The following is a 19,469-nucleotide window of genomic DNA, read 5'->3' as shown; positions in this document are numbered from 1 at the left end:
CTTGGAGTTGTTAAGTCAAAATAACAATATAGCACTTCAACTTCTGTTTTCACAGCTTTCCCAACCATCAGTTCAGGGATTCTGGGCTTACTCTCTGGGAAGCAGCATACAGCCTAATAATGAAGCTAACATTCAATACATCAGTCTTATTAATAGACTGTGGGATGATGAATATTAAGTCAAAATAACTAGATAAATGTCAATGTAACGAGATGATAACTCTTATAAGATATTAATTCGAAATACAGAGTTATTAATTCGAACTAACTAGATATTAAGTCAAAAATAAGTACATAGTCTATTATCTTGAACTAATCAGTGAGTTATTAAATCGAAATAAGCCCCCAGCACTAAAACTTTTTTTCATATGGTTTGCATGTGAAGCCATGTGACTGTTGCCAGTGTTCAGCAGGTGGCAGTAGAAAGGTTTTAGCAAGAAGACCTTGAGTTCTCCTTGCCTTAATACAGTCCATAGGCCTAATAGTCACCTAGAGAGCATGAACAGCTCCATGGTCTATGATGCTTAATGAAGTATTTAGTATTTTTTCTCTCTTTCACTCTGATGTTACTGTTAGATGCCATAAAGTGGAACTGGTGTATCAAAGGCCTATAATAGGCTGTACTAAAACTAGAAATTAAAAATACAATAATACAATAGAATAAAATTATATATATATATATATATATATATATATATATATATATATATATATATATATATATATATATAAATCTAATATATCTAAATGGTTGAGCTATTCTTTTCAGTTTCACAATAAATGTCTTCTCCAATACATAATTTGTTAGCCTAATCGTATAACCTGTATCTTTTAAATAGATACATCCTATTTACTTTTAATAATCAATCATTCCGCGTTTATTTATCTAAATAATATTCATTTTTTTCCCCTAAACTGTTTATAAATGGTTTATCTTCGTTTGCATGCCAGTGATCATTTTTTTCGCAGCTCATAAATAAATAAATAAATAAATAAATAATCTGTACTCAGTGCACGCGAGAAAGTATCGCGGGATTTCGCGAGAGCAGGCTGTGGTGTGCTGCTTCGCTCTCGTGTTACACAGCGGGTGGATGGAGCAGGTGCTCTCTGCTTACCGCGCGCTATTGCTAGGCGACCAGCGTGCTCAGTGACCCGGTTCAGGCTCCGCCGAGGCTCGCGCTCTCACTCTAACGAGCCTGTCTTTATCAGCAGCTCCGCGCTAAACCCGACGCAGAGTTCCACTCACATAGCTAGTGTTAGGTAGACTACCTGCCAGGCGAGACAGAAGATGTCTGGTCCGGGGAATCGAGTGATGCTGGTGCTCGGAGTGGCGGTGCTGCATGCGGTGTCTGCTCTGATCGGTAACGCTTGTTTATCATCTCTGTGCATTTCTTGTGGCTGCCAGGTTATGTGTTTTTCTGTTTCTGTTTTGCGCACGGTATCCTTATGATGATGATCATGATGATGATGATGATGACCATGATCATGATCATGATGGTGAGCTTTTCAGTAAAGATGCAAGATGTTTTTGTGATACCTAAATGTAAAATAAAAAGGAAAAAGCAGTATAAGCCAGTAAACAGCTATCTGATTTAAAAAGAAATCTGTTCATATAGTAGACGTGTCTTTGGGGTTGAAATGAGTGAACATCATGTATAGCTCATGTAATGATAAAATGTTCAGGTGTCAGATCATAAACAGATCCATATGAACTGAACCGATTAAGACACACCAGCACAGACCTGTAGAAGTGTTACAGACAGGATATGCGCTATATCCATACATCACTTGGGCTTTAGAATAGACCCTTCTCTTTCAGCCTTCAGAACATAGAACTGCCTTGAAAATGAAAATGATGTTAAGCTGAGATAAGTACTTATGCACAGGCACCCTGCAGCACCGAAAATAGCAGCTCGAGCTGCTGCATGGTGCTATTTATAGAGAGGCGCTGCAGCAGTTGGAGCATCCTCCTGGTGGTCCTCTTACAGCCTCCAGAGTGGATCATAAAGAAACATCACCAGCACTTCGGTTTTCTTAAACAAATTGTAAATTAACCAGCAATTGCTTTAACACTGTAATTAGTCATGTGTGTCTAGCCGACGAGGCATCTGGTGTTAAACCTGAGGAATGTGCTCAGGTGGCCCTTTTAGACACAGATCGAGGACCAGCGCCACCTCTTCTAGTCATCCTCAGAAAGAAAGCCACTAGACTGGTTTCAGATCAGTGGAAAAGCAGCTTGCACCATCACCCCAGAATATGGCTGCGCAGTGTGAATGCATCATATATCTGTAGCCTCACTGAGAGACTAACGAGGGCAACACAGCTGAATTTTCACTGCCCTACTGCCATATCATGAGCGTACAACTTATGCTAATTCTGTATGATTCTTGTGTGGAGAGAATGGATTACAGTATATGTCTGGATGAAGAATTGTTTGCTCGTTTGCTTCTGAGACTTTGAACAACTGCAAAGCAATTAAGATGTTTGCAGCTTTTCTGTTGACCTCATTTATGCAACCTAATACCATCAGACATTTTCCATGAGATCAGGTTGCAACATTTGAATAGATTGTCAGCACCTTCCCTTAGATAGTCCTTTGTTCCATCTTCTCACACACAGTTAGGCACAAATGCATCGACCTATTTAGCCTATGAACAAGGCTTTCTTTCCCACCCTGAAGGCAGCAGTGTTTCAGAATTCTGTTCCTTCCAAGCTCCACTCATGTGTATCTGTTAGACCTACGACATGCAAACCCTGCCCACACATACAGCAACCTGACCTCCTCACTCTTCAGATCTGCCTCACACGATTTCACTAAAGACTAAAGAACATTATTTTCAGGACTTGGAGCAGATTACAGATTTAAACAATGGTTACATGTCATTTGTTAAAGACAATTTTATTAAAGTTTGTTAATTAATGCACAAATTCTGGGTTGAAAACAACCCAACCTGGGTAAATATAGGACAGAACACATGCTGCGTTATTTTAACCCAACTAGTTGTGTTACATAATTTGACCATAGGTTATCTTCTGATCTTTGTTACTAATACTACTAAATTTAACCTAATTATTTTTGAAGGCATCTCTGCTTTACATTTCACATCATGTGCCTTAAACCTTGACTGTATATACATATATAAATAATCATCATAGTAAATCATCATGTTCAATAGCTAGTATTGGGCAGTGAAACACTTGTAGCTTATTCATGACACTCAAGGTTGCCAAATGGAAAAATTAAATGGTCTCAATAAATGGTCTATATTTCTGTGCATTAGGGAAATAAATGTGTGTGGTAAGTAAGTAAAGAAATCCTAGTGCTGGGTAAAAATAATAAGTTGCAGTTGGTTCACACCACCAACTCAGACGCAGGGTAATGTGGAATTAGAGAAATTAACCCAGCAAATTTATACAGCAGCCTCAGTACAATGTTTGGGGAGATAAAATAACCCAGTTTGTAGATATACTATTCAGATTTTGAGCAGGAAGGTGTATGATCTTAATTACCTTGATATGAATACCAGTGTAAATTTAAAGTTTAGTATAACAAAGCATAAATGACACAGTCAATAGGTTTTTAATCAATCAGGACATTTACCGTGGCACAGCCACTAATTGTTCAGTATGCTTGATGTACTTAAAAATGTTGTACTTCTATTCAGCAGTCAAAAACTGTTAAACAGGGCAACTTAAAATATGATTTTTGTGTTGTTCTTTGGTTTGATTTCATAATTATAAGTATTATAGTGCCCCCGTATCCTCATAGACCCAGTTTCTATTAAATAGAGCGCGCTTTGTCTCTGTCTTCATTTGCAGGGTGGCAATTCTGATTGTTCTTGATACGCCATGCAAAAAAAGTGTGTACACAGGGCAAGATGTGGACATACATGTATTAGCATTTAAGGAATTACCTTTAAGTTGCCCCAACACATGTTCTGAAGACCATACTATATTGTGGCATTGAATAATAATGCTTGAGTGGCAGTCACACAAAAAATGCTATTAGAAAAGAGGCAAAGCTGCTACACCTTTAACATCATGAGGAAATTCAATGAATTTGTAAATGGGAATTGTCCCCATACCTACACACTTCCACCTCTTTCCCTGGTAAAACAATATTCCATATTTTGTGAGTGCAGACCACATCATGAATTAAATTACATGAACTAAAGCACTCTTTGCTGAATTGTAGCGAGGAGACAGGGAGGTGGTCGATGCAGAACCTTTACTAATTGAAAAAGTGAGATGGGAATTTATAGGATGTTAACTAGGAAGAAGGTGGGGCTCCCAAACTTGTATTTCATGACTGCATGTAGTACTCTCCCAGAATTTGCCTGGTCTTTGCATATTAAGGCATGGCAGGCTTTGATGCTTTTGACTTACATTTTCAGTTCTCCAACTGCAAAAAAAAAACAAAAAAAAAAACAACTCAACAGTCTGCTCACTCAATTAATTTCATCAAAATCATATGATTAAAGGATATGACTTTAATATCTTCGGAGCCGCAGTGTATTTGTCCTCTTTGGGTCTTCAGATATTATCAACAACAGCTCCTCAGAGTGTGCTAAAGGCTAACCTTCTGGTCCGTACTCACTAATACGCCGACTGCTTCTTGATTCCTGCTTAATTTGCTTCCCAGTTAAATGTGCACTAAGACATATTCTCTATGTTAAACGTTCTGCACAGAAATGTTTGCTGCCTTAAGAGTAGTTACTATTTCACCATGAAATATTGAGTAGTTTAGTGGGGGAGGTGGATGTGTGTGGAAAATGTGTGGCTCTTATCCCTCCCTCCCTGATGACTTGGGTCCTACCTGCTCTGTTGCTGTAGGGTGCTACTATGGAAACAGAGGTCATCTTTCAGAGCACACCCACACAAGAGTAGGGAGATGTCTCAATGAAACATGGAACATCAAAGCATCCTAGATGCAGAAGCATTATTCAAGGTCATCATGCTTCATCTGTGGACTTGAATTTTAAGGGCCCTGTATTCAGAAAAATGTATCTGTCTAGTTTCTCTTCTGTTCAACCATTGCCTTATTCAAATTGTACTCCTGTAATGAATAATGAATAAAATGAATTTTTTGTTTACTTGATTTTAATATTTTATAATCTTTTTACATTAAAACCATATTTTTTTCTCTTCATGTCCTCACAGACCTAGTTTTCATCTGGTATCTTTTTTCAATGCAAAGTCCTAGACCAACCAATCACATTTACACTTACATCTCTTGAAAAAATTATTGAATACTGGATGCTGTAGACACTGTCGATCTAGTGACTGTATCATCCTCTGAATATATCATTGTTTCACAGTGTTCAAAATTTTGATTTCCAGTTGGAAAGCAGCATGTAGAAGTTGGTGGCTAGAAAAGGGTACAAAAGATCAGATGCTTCGCCTCAGGGAGTGTCTGATGATGAAACAGCTTGTCATCATGCAATTCACTTCAGAGGGTTCTGGGATTTATGAGTGCAGTGAATCCATCATCTAATTGGATATGTTGGACCATGTTGCAGAGAAGGTGCCTTAAATGTAGTGCATGCAGCATTACTGATGAAGATACAGCATCCTCATGGAGTGAATTCCCAGAGAATTCCACCAAAAAAGTATGCACCATTGAATTGTACAGTTGTTGCTATCCACTTCACTGATTCACTCCAAACCAGTTATAGTATCTAATGGCCTCATTTACACTTGGTATTAAATCCCTCTTGGGTGATGTGATCACAAGTGGTGTACTGATGTACCGCTCTGCTACTTCTTGGAGACACACTGTGATCTGATCAGTACTGGAGGTGGTTGGGGTTGCAAATAGCCACATAACGTTGGTAGTGTATCCTTGTAAGGCTATGACAGCAAAGAATTTTTGGAAGTCATCAGAAAACACATATACGTTTCTGATTTGTGGTAGGCTTGTTTGGAATGGACATTGATTTTAGGTGAAAGGTAAATCACTTAAAGCTAAAGTGCATAGGATTTTCGTTAAAAACAAAAAAGCATGATTACTAAGAGAAAGATGCTTTTTAACAGGGGTGTCCAATCTTATCATCGAAAGGCCAGGGTGGGTACAGGTTTTCATTCCAACCAAGCAGGAGCCATAATTAAGTGATGTTTAACTCTATGTTACTACACCATTACTATTTAGGCATACTACTTACTGTGCATTATACAATACATAGAAATAATTCAGAATATGTGTTACTTAAAACTCTCAGCCATGAGATTATTCTGCACACTAAATGTTCTTATGAAAAGTATGTGTGATGTTTTGGTGTATGTATGTCCATCAACGTCTCATTAAAATCACTGGCAGTAGGTGCTTTTTTGACAGTTTTTCACCTTCTTGAATTAATAAAGTTACATAGCATTATTCCAACTGGTACCATCTTGTAGGGTCACTGGAGCTGATACATGATAAATTTGAGGAATTGGTTACAGTTACTGAGCATTTTCATTAAAGTTTTACAAACAGTTCAAGTTCCAAAGAAGTATCAGGGTCAAAATATCAGAGACAGTCCGCTGTAGAAATCTAAAGGGCAATAACAGAAAAGCAGACAAAGGTTGTCAATGGGTTGTTAAATGACACAGCAGACACATTGGCCTAGCCTGGTCAATTGATTAGTGGTGGAATAGCTAATGAATCCAAATTCTAAGAATTCATCCTTATAGAGCCTAGCTCCTGTTTTTGTTTTTTTTTCATGGCTGGCTCAGCAGCAACATCGCTGCTCACTGCTGTCTTCTCTTGTGCCTCCTCCTGCTTGCTCCAAAGGATGGCAAATGTTTTCGGGTGCTTGTGAAGCTGCTGGCTTAGTCTTTCGATGCTTTTCAATGCCACCAGCTGTTGTTGGCGTATTCATTTTTCAGCACAGCTTTTTACAGTATACACTATATGGCAAAAAATGTATGTGGACACCTGACCATCACACCCATGTGTGGGTCTTCCCCAAACGGTTGCCACAATGTTGGAAATACAGAATTGTCTAGAATGTCTTTGTATGCTGTGGCATTAAGATTTCCCTAAACTGGAATTAAGGGGCCCAAACCTGTTCAAGCACAGCCCTGTGCACAAAGCGAGGTCCATAATGACATGGTTTGAGTGGCCAAGGTTGGAGTGGAAAAATTTGAGTGGCCTGTACAGAGCCCTGACCTCAATGCCATTATACACCTTCGGGATGAACTGGAACACACGACTACGTGACAGGCCTCGTCGCCCGATATCAGTGCCTAACCTCACTAAAGCTCTTGTGGGTGAATGGGCACCAATCCCCACAGCCACGCTCCAAAATATAGCGGAAATCCTTCCCAGTAGAGTGGAGGCTGTTATAGAAGCAAAGGGGAGACAAACTCTGCAATGGGATGTTCAACAAGCACATATGATTGTGATCCACAAACCTTTGGCCATATAGTGTACAACAAATTTAATGCTTAACAGCTTCAGTAAGGCAAACCAAACATAAACTTGTGTGGATTGCAGCAATGTCGTATGTATTACATAACACAAAGCCTGATCACTCTAATGGAGGCAATAAGTTTGGACAATTAAATGATTTAATACTACAGATGACAATATTTGGCTGGTTTAGTTATATTGTGATTGTCTGTAATTATCGTGTGCTTTAACTGCTGCATATGAAAAGTTATTGACTTTTCACAGAGGTTTTCAAGGGTTGAAGTGGTTTGGTAACTGTTGCTGCTGTTGATGTTGTAGCTGTTTCAGCAGGGTGAAAATGGGAGTGACAGGGCTAACGTGGGCTGAAAATGTAACTAAAGGCAATAGCATTTCTCTACTAAAATTCATGGACTAACACACACTATAGCTAGGTACACTTCTCTGCAAACTTTGTGGCTGATGTATACTGTATACTTAAGAATTGGGTTTCAGCAAGTAAAGGTAAGAACAAAGGTAAGAAATCTAAGCCATTTCTAATACAGTCAATGCAAAATCCATTTAACTATTTGGAGTTCCTGACTTTTCGGGGGTCTGTATGTTTATAGCTATGTCATCCTACTAATTTTCACAATCATCTGTTTTATAGTGTTTGCTATATAAACTAGTTGATGCATTTTCTGTACCATTTATTCTCCTAATTTTCTATGTGACCCAAAAATGTTACATACATTTAATAATAGCCACAGCAGTTAGCTCTTTATTATTGCTAGCATTCAGAATGTGCCAATGAATTTATCAATACAGCTAACTACAAACTAGGTAATGTTGCTCTTACTGCATGTAGTAGCTTTTCAGACTTCGCAGAATCAATTTGCATAGGCACTCATGTTTATAAGTGAAGCAACACAATATGATTCACAAGCTGATGGCTTGATGGTTGTAACCATGGTGTTTGGACTGTTTTGTGACACACAGACATTCACAGAATTTGCTCCTGAGGTGCATGTACTACCTCAAGGACCCAAAAGAAAACTTATGTGAGCAAGTGGGTTTAACATTAATGCAGAAGGGAGTGGTCACGTAAGAAGCTCACAGGACAAATAAAATTATGAACGTTGGAGCATAGTGTGGTGCTTGTGATGCATTTACTATGGTCATTCATTAATCATCAGTAAATGCTTTATCCTGGTCAGGGTTGCTGTGGTTTCAATTAATAATTTATATTTTGGAAAATAGAAGCAACTAAGTTTATTAGATAATATCATAGGCAGGTACAAAACGAAAATAATAACTGCTGGAGAAGACAGAATTGGTCAGACTTTCTGCGGGTGCCCAGGATCAGTCATACAGCAACAGCTAGATTCAGGTACACTATACTGTCAAAAGTATGTGGACACCTGATCACACCCATATGTGGTATTTCCCAAACTGTTGCCACAAAATTGAAAGCACACACAAGTGTATGTGTGTATAGCATTGTAAGCTGTAGCTTTCCAATTTCCCTTCATTGGAACTAAAGGGTCAAGCCCAAACGTGTTGCAGCATTGCAATTCCCCTGTGCACAAAGCACGGTCCATAAAGACGTGGTTTGCCAAGGTTGGACTGGAAGAACCTGAGTGGCCTGCGGAGAGCCCTGAGCTCAACCCCACAGAACAACTTGATGAACTGGAACACCGACTGCACTCCAGACATCCAGACCTGACCTCATTAATGATGCATGAGCAAATCCCCACAGCCATGTTCCAAAATCTAGTGGAAAGCCTTCCCAGATGAGTGGGATGCTTTTTGTAATGAGATGTTCAAAAAACATATATGAATGTGATGGTCATTGTCTAAACTTTTGGCAATATACTGTAGCTAGAGGTAGAGAGTTGACAGTTCTTATATAGCTTTAGTTTTTCTTACATGTCATATTTCTTTTCTTTTGTGCTGCGTCTGAACAAGAGTAAACAAAAACTAACATGCCTGCATGAACTAACATGAACCCTGGTTAAATAACAGTAATCTCCATCATATAGATACATTAGAAGTTATTTTGTACATACAAACCAAACCAATGTTTTTCAGTATTGCTGTATTCATACATATATATTATTAATGCTATATGCGTATAGTATAGTTCTCACAAATCCTTTTGAAATGCCGTTTGCAGAATATCTGCAAATTAATTACCATGGTTATCCCAATACAACTGAAGTTATGGAGTACTTTCTATTGTTTTTTTACGTTTGTTTTCAGAGCCATCGATCAATGCGTCCGACCACCTCACCCTACCAATAGATTACCACGGACCATCAGTCACACTGCAGTGTAACCTGACTACCTCTCAGTTCACCCAACGTGAGAGCTACTGGATGAAGAATGGAGAGGAGATCCAAGGCACACGGACAGAGCAGAGGGCCATTGAGTACACGTAGGCACCATATGGCAACATATTTTATGATTGGTGTATTTTGTGCTTTTGACAAAATGATCCTACTAAATACAATGTCGTACATTAATTAATTCATTGTACAAATTTCAGATAGATACACAGCATGTTATATTTTGCTAAGATGATCTTCATTACCTCTCTGCCTCAGAGAGCATGATGCTAGATACCTGGATACCTATTAGTATGAGCCAGGACAACAAGCGTGAGGCTTTTCTGGAAACTATCCTCATGCAGTAACACCACCACTGTAATAACTGTGCTTAAAACACAAATGTGCAAATCCATTCTGGCAAAAAAAAAAAAACAGCAAAATAGAAAAATATGATATAATTAAGAAAATATATAAGAAAATATAATAATTGACTCTTAAATGAATTAATTATACAAACAAGAGCAATATTTCTGGTTGTTCTATATATATATATATATATATATATATATATATATATATATATATATATATATATATATATATATGTTTTTTTTTAAAAAACAAGCAGCTCCGTCGATTCTCTCAGTGAACTGCCGATCCTTAACTGGAGTACTCATGGGTTGATATTTCAAAATATCTGTTATAACCTATCATAACCTGGTGCACAAAGCAAGCAAGTTTATGGCTAAAATCATTAAAAGAATCTTTAATTTTTTTTACAACAATTAGCATCCATTTTTGATGACACTGTCATTACACTTGAATAGCTCTCTAATGTTTGGAGAAAACTATTTCTTTGATCACGCAGACATGACCAACAATTTGATTTGAGGGCTTTTAAAGCAAACCACAGACTCAAAAGGTCTCCCTCTTTTTAAGGGCTCAAGATTGGCAAATTATTTCCTAAAAAAATTATCTAGTTAACAGAAAAATCTTTTTGTAAATGTGTCTTATTAATGAAGAATTGAAAAACGAGTGGTTTAAATGCTGTATTGATTTACACTCCATGCTTGAAATAAAAACCATGAAGCTGCACAAAAGACAATTTTAGGTCATATGAGGTTAATATTAAAACGTGTTTTATACAGTCAGGTGACAAAGTAAAATTGTGGTGGCTTTGTTATGCTATGGGGAGCATTGTTTGGGTCTTTTTGTCTCTCTAGAGGGAACCATCGTTGCAAATCAGTTCAAAGTTATTCTGACTGATTCCCTTTATCCTGAAATGAAATATTTCTATCTTGATAGGGGTGGTCTGTTCAACGATGACAGTGTCTTTATCTACAGGACACAAGGGCTTGACAAATGGTTTAATGAGTATGAAAATGTTGTAAGAAAGAAATTTATCAGGTTTAAGGAAGGGGCTATTGAGAACAATGGACCAGTAGTACATTTTTACTTTTGCATGTAGTGTTTCTCTAATTTATGTCACACTTTTAAGGTATTCATTTGATTCACCTTGTATTTGGCTAATATTAACAATGCCACTGAATGCAGCAACTGTTCCAAACATTATGTAGTCACTATATAATGAAACACTAGCTCACAGAAATGACAGTTGAGGGCAAGTGGTAGCACTCTTTGCCATTAATAAATCTATTTTTTTATATACAGAATCACTAAACCAAGGGCAGATGATGCAGGGGAGTATATGTGTGTGTACACATTTGACCTGGGCCCTCCTGCCAATGCCACCATTGAAGTGAAAGGTAGGATTTTCTCAAGTTATCGCAGTTTTTTAAACAGATTAAGGTTGCTTGTTTATACCCTTTTCAGAACTACAAGTTCATTTAATGATAGATTTTCACCTCTCTTTTCGCAGACATATAGTGACATATAGTAAGTTTTTCCTCTATATGTTTTCTCCAAGGCTACAAATAGCCTTATTAATAATTAATAATTGTAGTGCATTTTTAAGTGGTTTAAAGAGGTCTATTTTCAAATAGGGCATTCTGAGTCAATGTATTTAAATAGGCAACATTCCTGATGTCCTGTTTATCACTGGATTTGCAACCTTGCACCTAAATATAATTAGGGTTAGTAATCACCCTAATCACATGTATTTTTGGCTCTGTATGGCCTACAGGCAACAGTCAGCAACAGCAGCTGAAAATCATGTGACTCAGTCAGTGTACTGCGACTGAAGGACAAAGTCATGAAACAAGGTGTTAAAATGGAGGCCAGGATGACTGTGCAGGATTCTGCTACACTATTCCATCTTGATTGCTTCAGATATTACAGGACTAGTGAATTGGGCCATAAGATATCGTTTTTGTTTTTGACATAGTAGGCTACATTTTGTTGTGTATTTTGCTGTACTCTACAAAATATTCTGTGAGAGATGAAAAGCTTGGAATGCGAGAAAGGGCATGATTAGAAGGCGTGACCAGAGTATCAGTGTGACGTGACGCTCAGTTTGGTTGGCTCAAAAAGCATATTAAGTGGAAATATTAATCTGTCAGTGCAGAAACCTTCATCATGTAGGCAAGGTGCCATAAAAGGTATGAGTATGTGTGGAAATGGAGTTTGTGGTGTTTATGTTGTCTCCTCACCTGTCTCTCTCTTTGTTCTGCAGTGCCACATGGTGGCTTTTCAAAGGGTTTGGTGATTAAATGCTCCCTTTCCTCATATGAATGGCACTTGGACCTTCATTGTATACCACTATGCAGAATTTCATAGGGCTAAATAATAATACCCTTCAGTTTTTAGAATTTTGATGAGAAATGTGGCGTAATTGTTTCTCTTCTGACAAATTACACTCTTTTTTGACAAATGCTCTGAATGCAGTACTATGACGATAATTTATATAATAGGTTTTATATACATGAAGACATATAGAGGAATCCAGGAAGTAACTGCAGTATACTTCAGAACAAATAGTGGATGTAGTAAAAGTTGAAGACACAGTTTAGCTGCCTTAAATTTCAGATTTCCCTTGAAAAGTTTATTCTGTATGATATTTGGCTTTTAACTGTTGACTTTATACTTGTAAAACATCTGTGGTTTATTACAAGGCTAAATTGAATGACACTGCTGAAATATTTCAGAACAGATTTATTAAAATAAGAATTTTGTGTAGACTGTGCCTTTATGTCCTTTATGTCCTTTTGTCTTTCTCTTTCAGCTGCTCCAGACATCACAGGACACAAGCGCAGTGAGAATAAGAATGAGGGAGAACGCGCTGTCCTCTATTGCAAGTCCGCTGGCTACCCTAATCCTACCTGGTCCTGGCGCAAGTTAGACAGTGGCTCTTTTGTATGTTTCACTGTTATTCCAGCATATTAGCTCTGTTTTAATCAATTTCATAATAGCATTAATTTTTTATTTGTTCAGAATTATAACCACTTAACCTTGTGAAAAAAGATGTGAGCTGAAATCCCACTGCATCATTGAGTTACACCAATCCTACGACTAGCCTACAACTTCTTGTTGTAGTAATGACAATATCGACCGTGATGTCAAGTGATGTCAAATGAACTGAATAACAAAGACATCAAACCTATGCAGCACACTGATTTTCATTACATGAATGAATTTAATAATGTTATTTTCATTACATAAACTATAAATTATGCAGCTTAAATTGGGCACAATAATCATCACGTTTCTTTAAATTACCCCAAGCAGGATGTGATCTCCATTGCTGCTACACTACTGAATGAGAGAAATACATTATTTCCTATGAAATTAGACATCAGGCTAACTAGAATCTAATTAGAACGTCAATTTGTCAGCGTAGACTATTTCTTTCAGTTAACAAAAAAGCTGCTTTCAATTCTAAGAAATAACTGATGCTCTGTCCTTCTGCCTGGTCTATTGCTCATGTTGCGGTTTGGTATAGAGATTAGTTTTTGTCTGAAATCTTTGTTAGTGATAAACAGAATGACAGTTTTATGTATGTTTTGCCTCTGGTGTTTCATGCTACTATGAAAGAGTCTTATTTAGATGTGTAAAAAAAATGACAGGCCTTGTTTTTATGGGTTCCAGTAAGAGAAAACGGTGAATCAGATTTGTAAAAAAAAAAAAAGAGGACAATCTTGGTCTGATTGGTCTGTCTGCAACCGACACTCAAGTTATAAAGCCATAATTATTGACTTAACCCAGTAACAACTTCTTAAATTACATTGCTCTTAATCATCCTCTTAAATCACCTTGCAGGACATTGACAACTCCTCTGGCCGCTTTTTCATCAGCAACAAGGACAGCTACACAGAGCTGTTAATCATTAACCTGGACATCAATTCTGATCCTGGAGAATATGAGTGCAACGCCACTAATATTGTTGGCACCTCTCGTATGACCTCAGTGCTTCGCGTGCGGAGTCACCTGGCTCCCCTCTGGCCCTTCCTGGGCATCCTTGCTGAAATCATCCTTTTGATCCTCATCATTGTCATCTACGAGAAAAGCAAGAAGCCTGATGAAGTTCCAGATGGTGAGTGAATATGTGAAATCAGGCTTACAATCTTGAAACAGTTTTGCACTCTTTGTACATTATGTTCTACTAGTTGGATAAAAGTCAAGGTCAAGATATCGTAAATTGTCCTTTATGGTCAAATATATACATTTCTCTATAAGCAGCTTGACATTTTAATAATTAGGTGACTTTCTCTGCACTGATTTGACAGACGTGTGATGATAATCACACCATTGTTCTGTCCTTACAGCCTTTCAGAGTATCCTCTGTAGAACTGATATTGATACACTCTCACACTTAATAATTTAGTTAAAGGAAGACCAGCCCATACACACACACACACACACACAAACACACACAAACGAGGTCACTCATCCGATAGGAGAAATGTCTACATTATTGATTCTGCCGAGGCCTAATCTAAAGACACTTTTATGCGAAGATGAGCTCCATTTACACCTTAGCTTACTAAATAATTTTAGGCTATGTAGCACACTTAGTTTGTCTGAAGCCAGAAATGGAAACATGGACCTCTTTTACCTTTCCTGTGACTGAATTTGCATGGGTCTTGCTGCAGTTTTGAATTGTGCTGCACACTCAAGTGTGCTGTTGAATAGTGCCATCTGGTGGCTAAAAAAAATCTTATTTTTCATGAAATAATCTATTGCAACATAAAGTGGTAGTCCTTAAAGTTTATAGTTTTTCATACTATAACACACCTTTCTCTCCCCGATTTGCATTACCAAAAACACTGGGTGGTAAGTGAGAGAACCTGCATGGTGTTTAAGTTTGCTGTCCATCCAGACATCTTCCACTATGCTGCATTATGTTTTTTGGCTTTAATCCACTGTTTTTTTTTTTTTCTAGATTCTTTATTTGAAATGGAATCTTCCTTGTTTATCTTTTGAGTTTAAACTGATATCATGGAGAATTTCTTTTACTCACTTACATGGTCAGATGTTATATTTATGTTGACACGAGCATGACATTGCTACATGCTTTACATTAGGCCATCATCATTCTATTTAAGTGTTTGTATTGTAAGAGAGCCAAAGAAAATCATTTGCACAAACAATTAATGCAAATGAGTCATTACTATCATACCTTTAACAGCATTGTTTGAATGATCTAAAAAAAAAAAAACACACAGCATTTGTTTTTATCTTTTAATGTGAACATGATGTTTTAGTTTTACTAACCTGTAGCCCACATTATTAATCATCCTGAAGATATAATGACTGACACTGTGCATGATCGAGTCCAGTGCATTAGAACATATCTGACATGCTCTAATGCCTTCAAATCTGTCATAGCCTTTGCTTGTAAGACTTGTTAACATTACCAAAGATGCTTATCTAACATGGTTAATGTTTTATTTCCTTATCTGCTCAAGATGATGAATCAGCTGGCCCAATGTAAGTATCAGACCACCCATTTGTGCTTATATACCAATAGCTAGTGTTATTGATAGTGGGTACTTAACACACCTTGGAAACAATTTTCATATAACACAAGGTCCAGTGTCTTTTTCCTTTAGTCTAAGTATCAAGCAGCATATTATATAAGGCATTATTACATGGTGCTTCATACTCAAAATACACTATATACAGTCCATATCAACTCCCTGTCTCACAAACTATCTTAGTTTAAGGCATTATTGTGATATATATTATGGCTGACAGTTTTTACTGTATTAATATACAGTACACCAGGTTAAGATTGGCATGGAACTTTGTGACTTTATGTGTGAGTCTATTAAAGTTGATATCCTTTACACTTCTTCTCAAGACAATTTCAGTAAAAATTAGTCATGGCATTATAATACAGTAGTCTTGTGGTGCTGGTTGACCTGCTGAATGACGCTATTTTGTCTCCCAGGAAAACTAATTCAACTAACAATCACAAAGATAAAAACCTACGTCAAAGGAATACAAATTAAACCAACCACTAGTACAGTAAGTGAAATATTCCCCCTTTGTTCTTATAAAGACAAAGTTATTTACAAACATTAAAACTAATAAAAATAATACTAACATCATTAATACCTGCTGCTGATATGGCTAAAAACGATGAGCTGATCTTTGTGACCATCTATTTTCTATTCTTTTTTTGTTTTGTTTAGATGAAGACATTCATATCATGACCATACGAACGTAACACAAAGGAGTTCATTGTTTAAGAAAGCATATATTGGTGTTAAGAAAGTATTGGTGAGATGAAATATATACGTCCACTCAAGGCATGCCTTATGAATGTGTTGGCAAGAGGATGTCTTATAAGAAACATTACTAATAATAGTGTAAATATTATGAACATTTTATTGCATGATTGTGTTGCTTTCAATATTTGTCTTTCATTCACAATGCCTTTTCTTTTTCATGTCAAAACTAGAGATATGTAGTGCATGCAATATATTAACCTGCTGTTTGAGAAAGACATGAGAATTTGTGTATTTCAGAGTGACATCATGTAGATAATATTTATATTTTAGGCAAATCTTCAACTTTGCATTGTAAGCCAATCTACCACCATGTTTCTGGTATGACAGTTTTTGTACAGTTTATCATTTCACTGCATATCTTTGCGTAAGGTGGCTTATCATTTTATCGGTTAACTTTATTTAAGTCATAGGTTTCAATAATGGATAAGGGCTTTACAATGTCCTGTAATGTTCCAGTTTTACATATATGGTACATGACTTTATTTATGTATGTATCATGACTCTGGAGATATCCATAGTTATTTGAATGTTATCCATTCTGATGCACTAAGTGTTCAGATGAATTCTGAATTGGTAATGTCATTTTCTAATGCTAAACCTTATCTATCTATGACTCAGCTTTTTACATATGCATACTATACAGCATGGCTTTTATCCTATGCAATATTTGTTCATAAATATAAATATATATATAGTAGAATAAGCATTTTTTACTATTGGCTTTTGGTTGTGTGTTAAAGCTTTAATATGATAGGTTTGCCATTGATAGCAACGTGCACTGTTCAGACTAAGAATGAGCCCTGGAAATATCCAGCTTCACACAGCACCATTCCTTCTGCATGAGCTTCCTGCCAGTGCAGACGCCCAACTCCACAGACAAAAGAAAGTCAGACAAAGTGGATGGTCATAAGGCACTTCCATATCATTTTTAACAATTAAACATTCTAATTTTATCATTCAGTGTTTGTTGGGTTTTTTCTTCTTAGCGCTTACCTTATATGTTTTGATTTAAAGGTAACAACCCTAGAATGTGAACACACTGTTATGGGAAATATACTGAATATAAGATTATGTGCAGACTTGATTCTGTAGTTTAAGAAGTTGTTTTTGTCTAGAGACTTTATAAATTCCTGTTTGCCTTTGCTGTGTATGACTTGTATGATGCACTATTATCTTGGAAGTGAGATAGCAAACATAAAGAATAGTACATTCACAAAGGATGGGAATAAAAAGTAACCTTAGCCCTGAAACAATACATTTTGCTTCAGAAACATCCTAATCCAAATGTGCACCTCGGATATACTACATAGCCATTAAGTAAGATAACTAATTATAACAATGTGACTCTTAATATATAATAATAATGAATATGTAACTACCCAGATGTCAATAATTACACCTAGATTGTTCATTAATCTGCAGTTATTTAAACACAGACCTGTATGATGTTGTTGTGATCACAGTTGTTTAATAGCTACACTTGCACTCTGTGGAAGAGGAGCAACTCCAGCAGCAGTTATAACAGCATAACAGAGGGGGCATTGCTGGCCAACAGCGAAATTACTCAGAACACTGTACAGCTAAATTTATTTTTTATTTTTATTTTTGTTTTATTGTACCTGCCAGCTAAGCTGCACTTTATCAGAACCAAGATTTCATATAACACACAGTTATTATGCAGGGTCCCAAAAGTCTCCATACATAGGGGAAATTAACACTTTTTAGCAAAGTGTCTTCCAAAAACTTTCTTACTTAATTTATATTTTATATATATAAATTATATATATATATATATATATATATATATGTATATATGTGTGTGTGTGTGTGTGTGTATATATATATATATATATATATATATATATATATATATATATTTTTTTTTTTTTTTTTTTTTTTTTTTTTTCAGATAGCTTTTAAGAATGCCTTTGACAAAAGACGGCCATGGTGTACCAGGAAAAGATACAGCACAAAGATCATTTAAAGGAACGCATTCAGAGTGCAATTACATGCATAACGCCAGTTGTGTTAACACGAGTTCATCATGAGTGGGAGAGATGACTCTCTGTGTGCTTACCAGGAAATGGCAATAATGTAGAGGACATTTTGTAAATAAAGTTACATTTTGCTAAAAAGTGTTAATTTCCCCTATGTATGGAGACTTCTGGGACACACTGTATAACATCAGTTCAAACACATTTTCCATGGAATCAGATTGAATGTTTGTGAGTCAGATGATATTTATATTTTGATTAATATAATAATAAATGAATGTGTATATATATATATATATATATATATATATATATATATATATATATATATATACATATATATATATATATATATACATACATATATATATAGAGAGAGAGAGAGAGAGAGCAGCACAATGCATAAAATCATGCAGATACACGTCAAGAGCTTCAGTTAATGTTCACATCAAACATGAGAATGGGGGAAAAGTGTGATCTCTGTGACTTTAACCTTTAACCATGGCGTGGTTGTCGGTACCAGATGGGCAGGTTTGTGTATTTCAGAAACTGCTGATCTCCTGGGATTATCACACACTACAGTCTCTAGCATTTACACAGAATGGTAAAAAAAAAAAAAAAAAACATCCTATTTGTGGAGGGTCTGCAGGCTGAAACACCTTGTTAATGAAAGAGATCAGAGCAGAATGACTAGACTGGTCTGAGTTGACAGGAAGTCTGTAGTAACTCAAATAAGCTCTTTACAACCATGGTGAGCAGAAAAGCATCTCAGAACACACAACACATCAAACATTGAGGTGGATGCGCTACAACAGCAGAAGAGCACATCAGGTTCCACTCCTGTCAGCCAGGAACAGGAATCTGAGGCTATCATGGGCACAGACTCCCTGAAACTGGACAGTTGAAGACTGGAAAAAGACCAGGTGATTTTTTTTTTCTAATCTTCAGCTGTGAAGTCTGGGTGAGCCTGTGACCATTTGACGGTGAGTGTATATATGGATATATGAAAATTCCGGACTTTAAATTGATTATTACCCATATGGGTTGTATATGCAGCTATAGTTCAAAATAGGTCACAGGTGAGT

At 36.6% G+C, this 19,469-nt stretch overlaps 1 protein-coding gene across 2 annotated transcripts; it reads left to right on the top strand.

Annotated features, from left to right (window-relative positions):
* The first annotated feature begins 1,047 nt into the window (after positions 1 to 1,047).
* nptna (neuroplastin a) lies at positions 1,048 to 17,343 on the top strand. 2 transcript variants are annotated; one of them, XM_026918683.3, is made up of 8 exons: positions 1,048 to 1,360; positions 9,631 to 9,805; positions 11,370 to 11,464; positions 12,880 to 13,010; positions 13,914 to 14,187; positions 15,575 to 15,584; positions 16,048 to 16,124; positions 16,292 to 17,343. In XM_026918683.3, the coding sequence occupies exons 1-7, from the start codon at positions 1,288 to 1,290 to the stop codon at positions 16,106 to 16,108; spliced, it is 819 nt and encodes a 272-aa protein (XP_026774484.1). In that variant the 5' UTR covers positions 1,048 to 1,287; the 3' UTR covers positions 16,109 to 16,124; positions 16,292 to 17,343. The 2 variants fall into 2 exon arrangements, with proteins under 2 accessions (XP_026774484.1, XP_026774483.1); XM_026918682.3 differs by having other exon boundaries at positions 15,563 to 15,584.
* Positions 17,344 to 19,469: the final 2,126 nt, after the last annotated feature.

This window comes from Pangasianodon hypophthalmus, chromosome 9, assembly GCF_027358585.1.
Source record: "Pangasianodon hypophthalmus isolate fPanHyp1 chromosome 9, fPanHyp1.pri, whole genome shotgun sequence".
Classification (NCBI taxonomy): Eukaryota; Metazoa; Chordata; class Actinopteri; order Siluriformes; family Pangasiidae; genus Pangasianodon; species Pangasianodon hypophthalmus.
This window is presented reverse-complemented; position numbering and strand designations above follow the sequence as displayed.

Bases quoted from the DNA above. Each gene is read 5' to 3' on its own strand.
- nptna (XM_026918682.3), top strand. From the start codon at position 1,288: ATGTCTGGTCCGGGGAATCGAGTGATGCTGGTGCTCGGAGTGGCGGTG. The intron at 1,361-9,630 runs GTAACGCTTGTT...GTTTGTTTTCAG, and splicing joins TGCGGTGTCTGCTCTGATCG to AGCCATCGATCAATGCGTCC. The intron at 15,585-16,047 runs GTAAGTATCAGA...TTTGTCTCCCAG, and splicing joins GATGAATCAGCTGGCCCAAT to GAAAACTAATTCAACTAACA.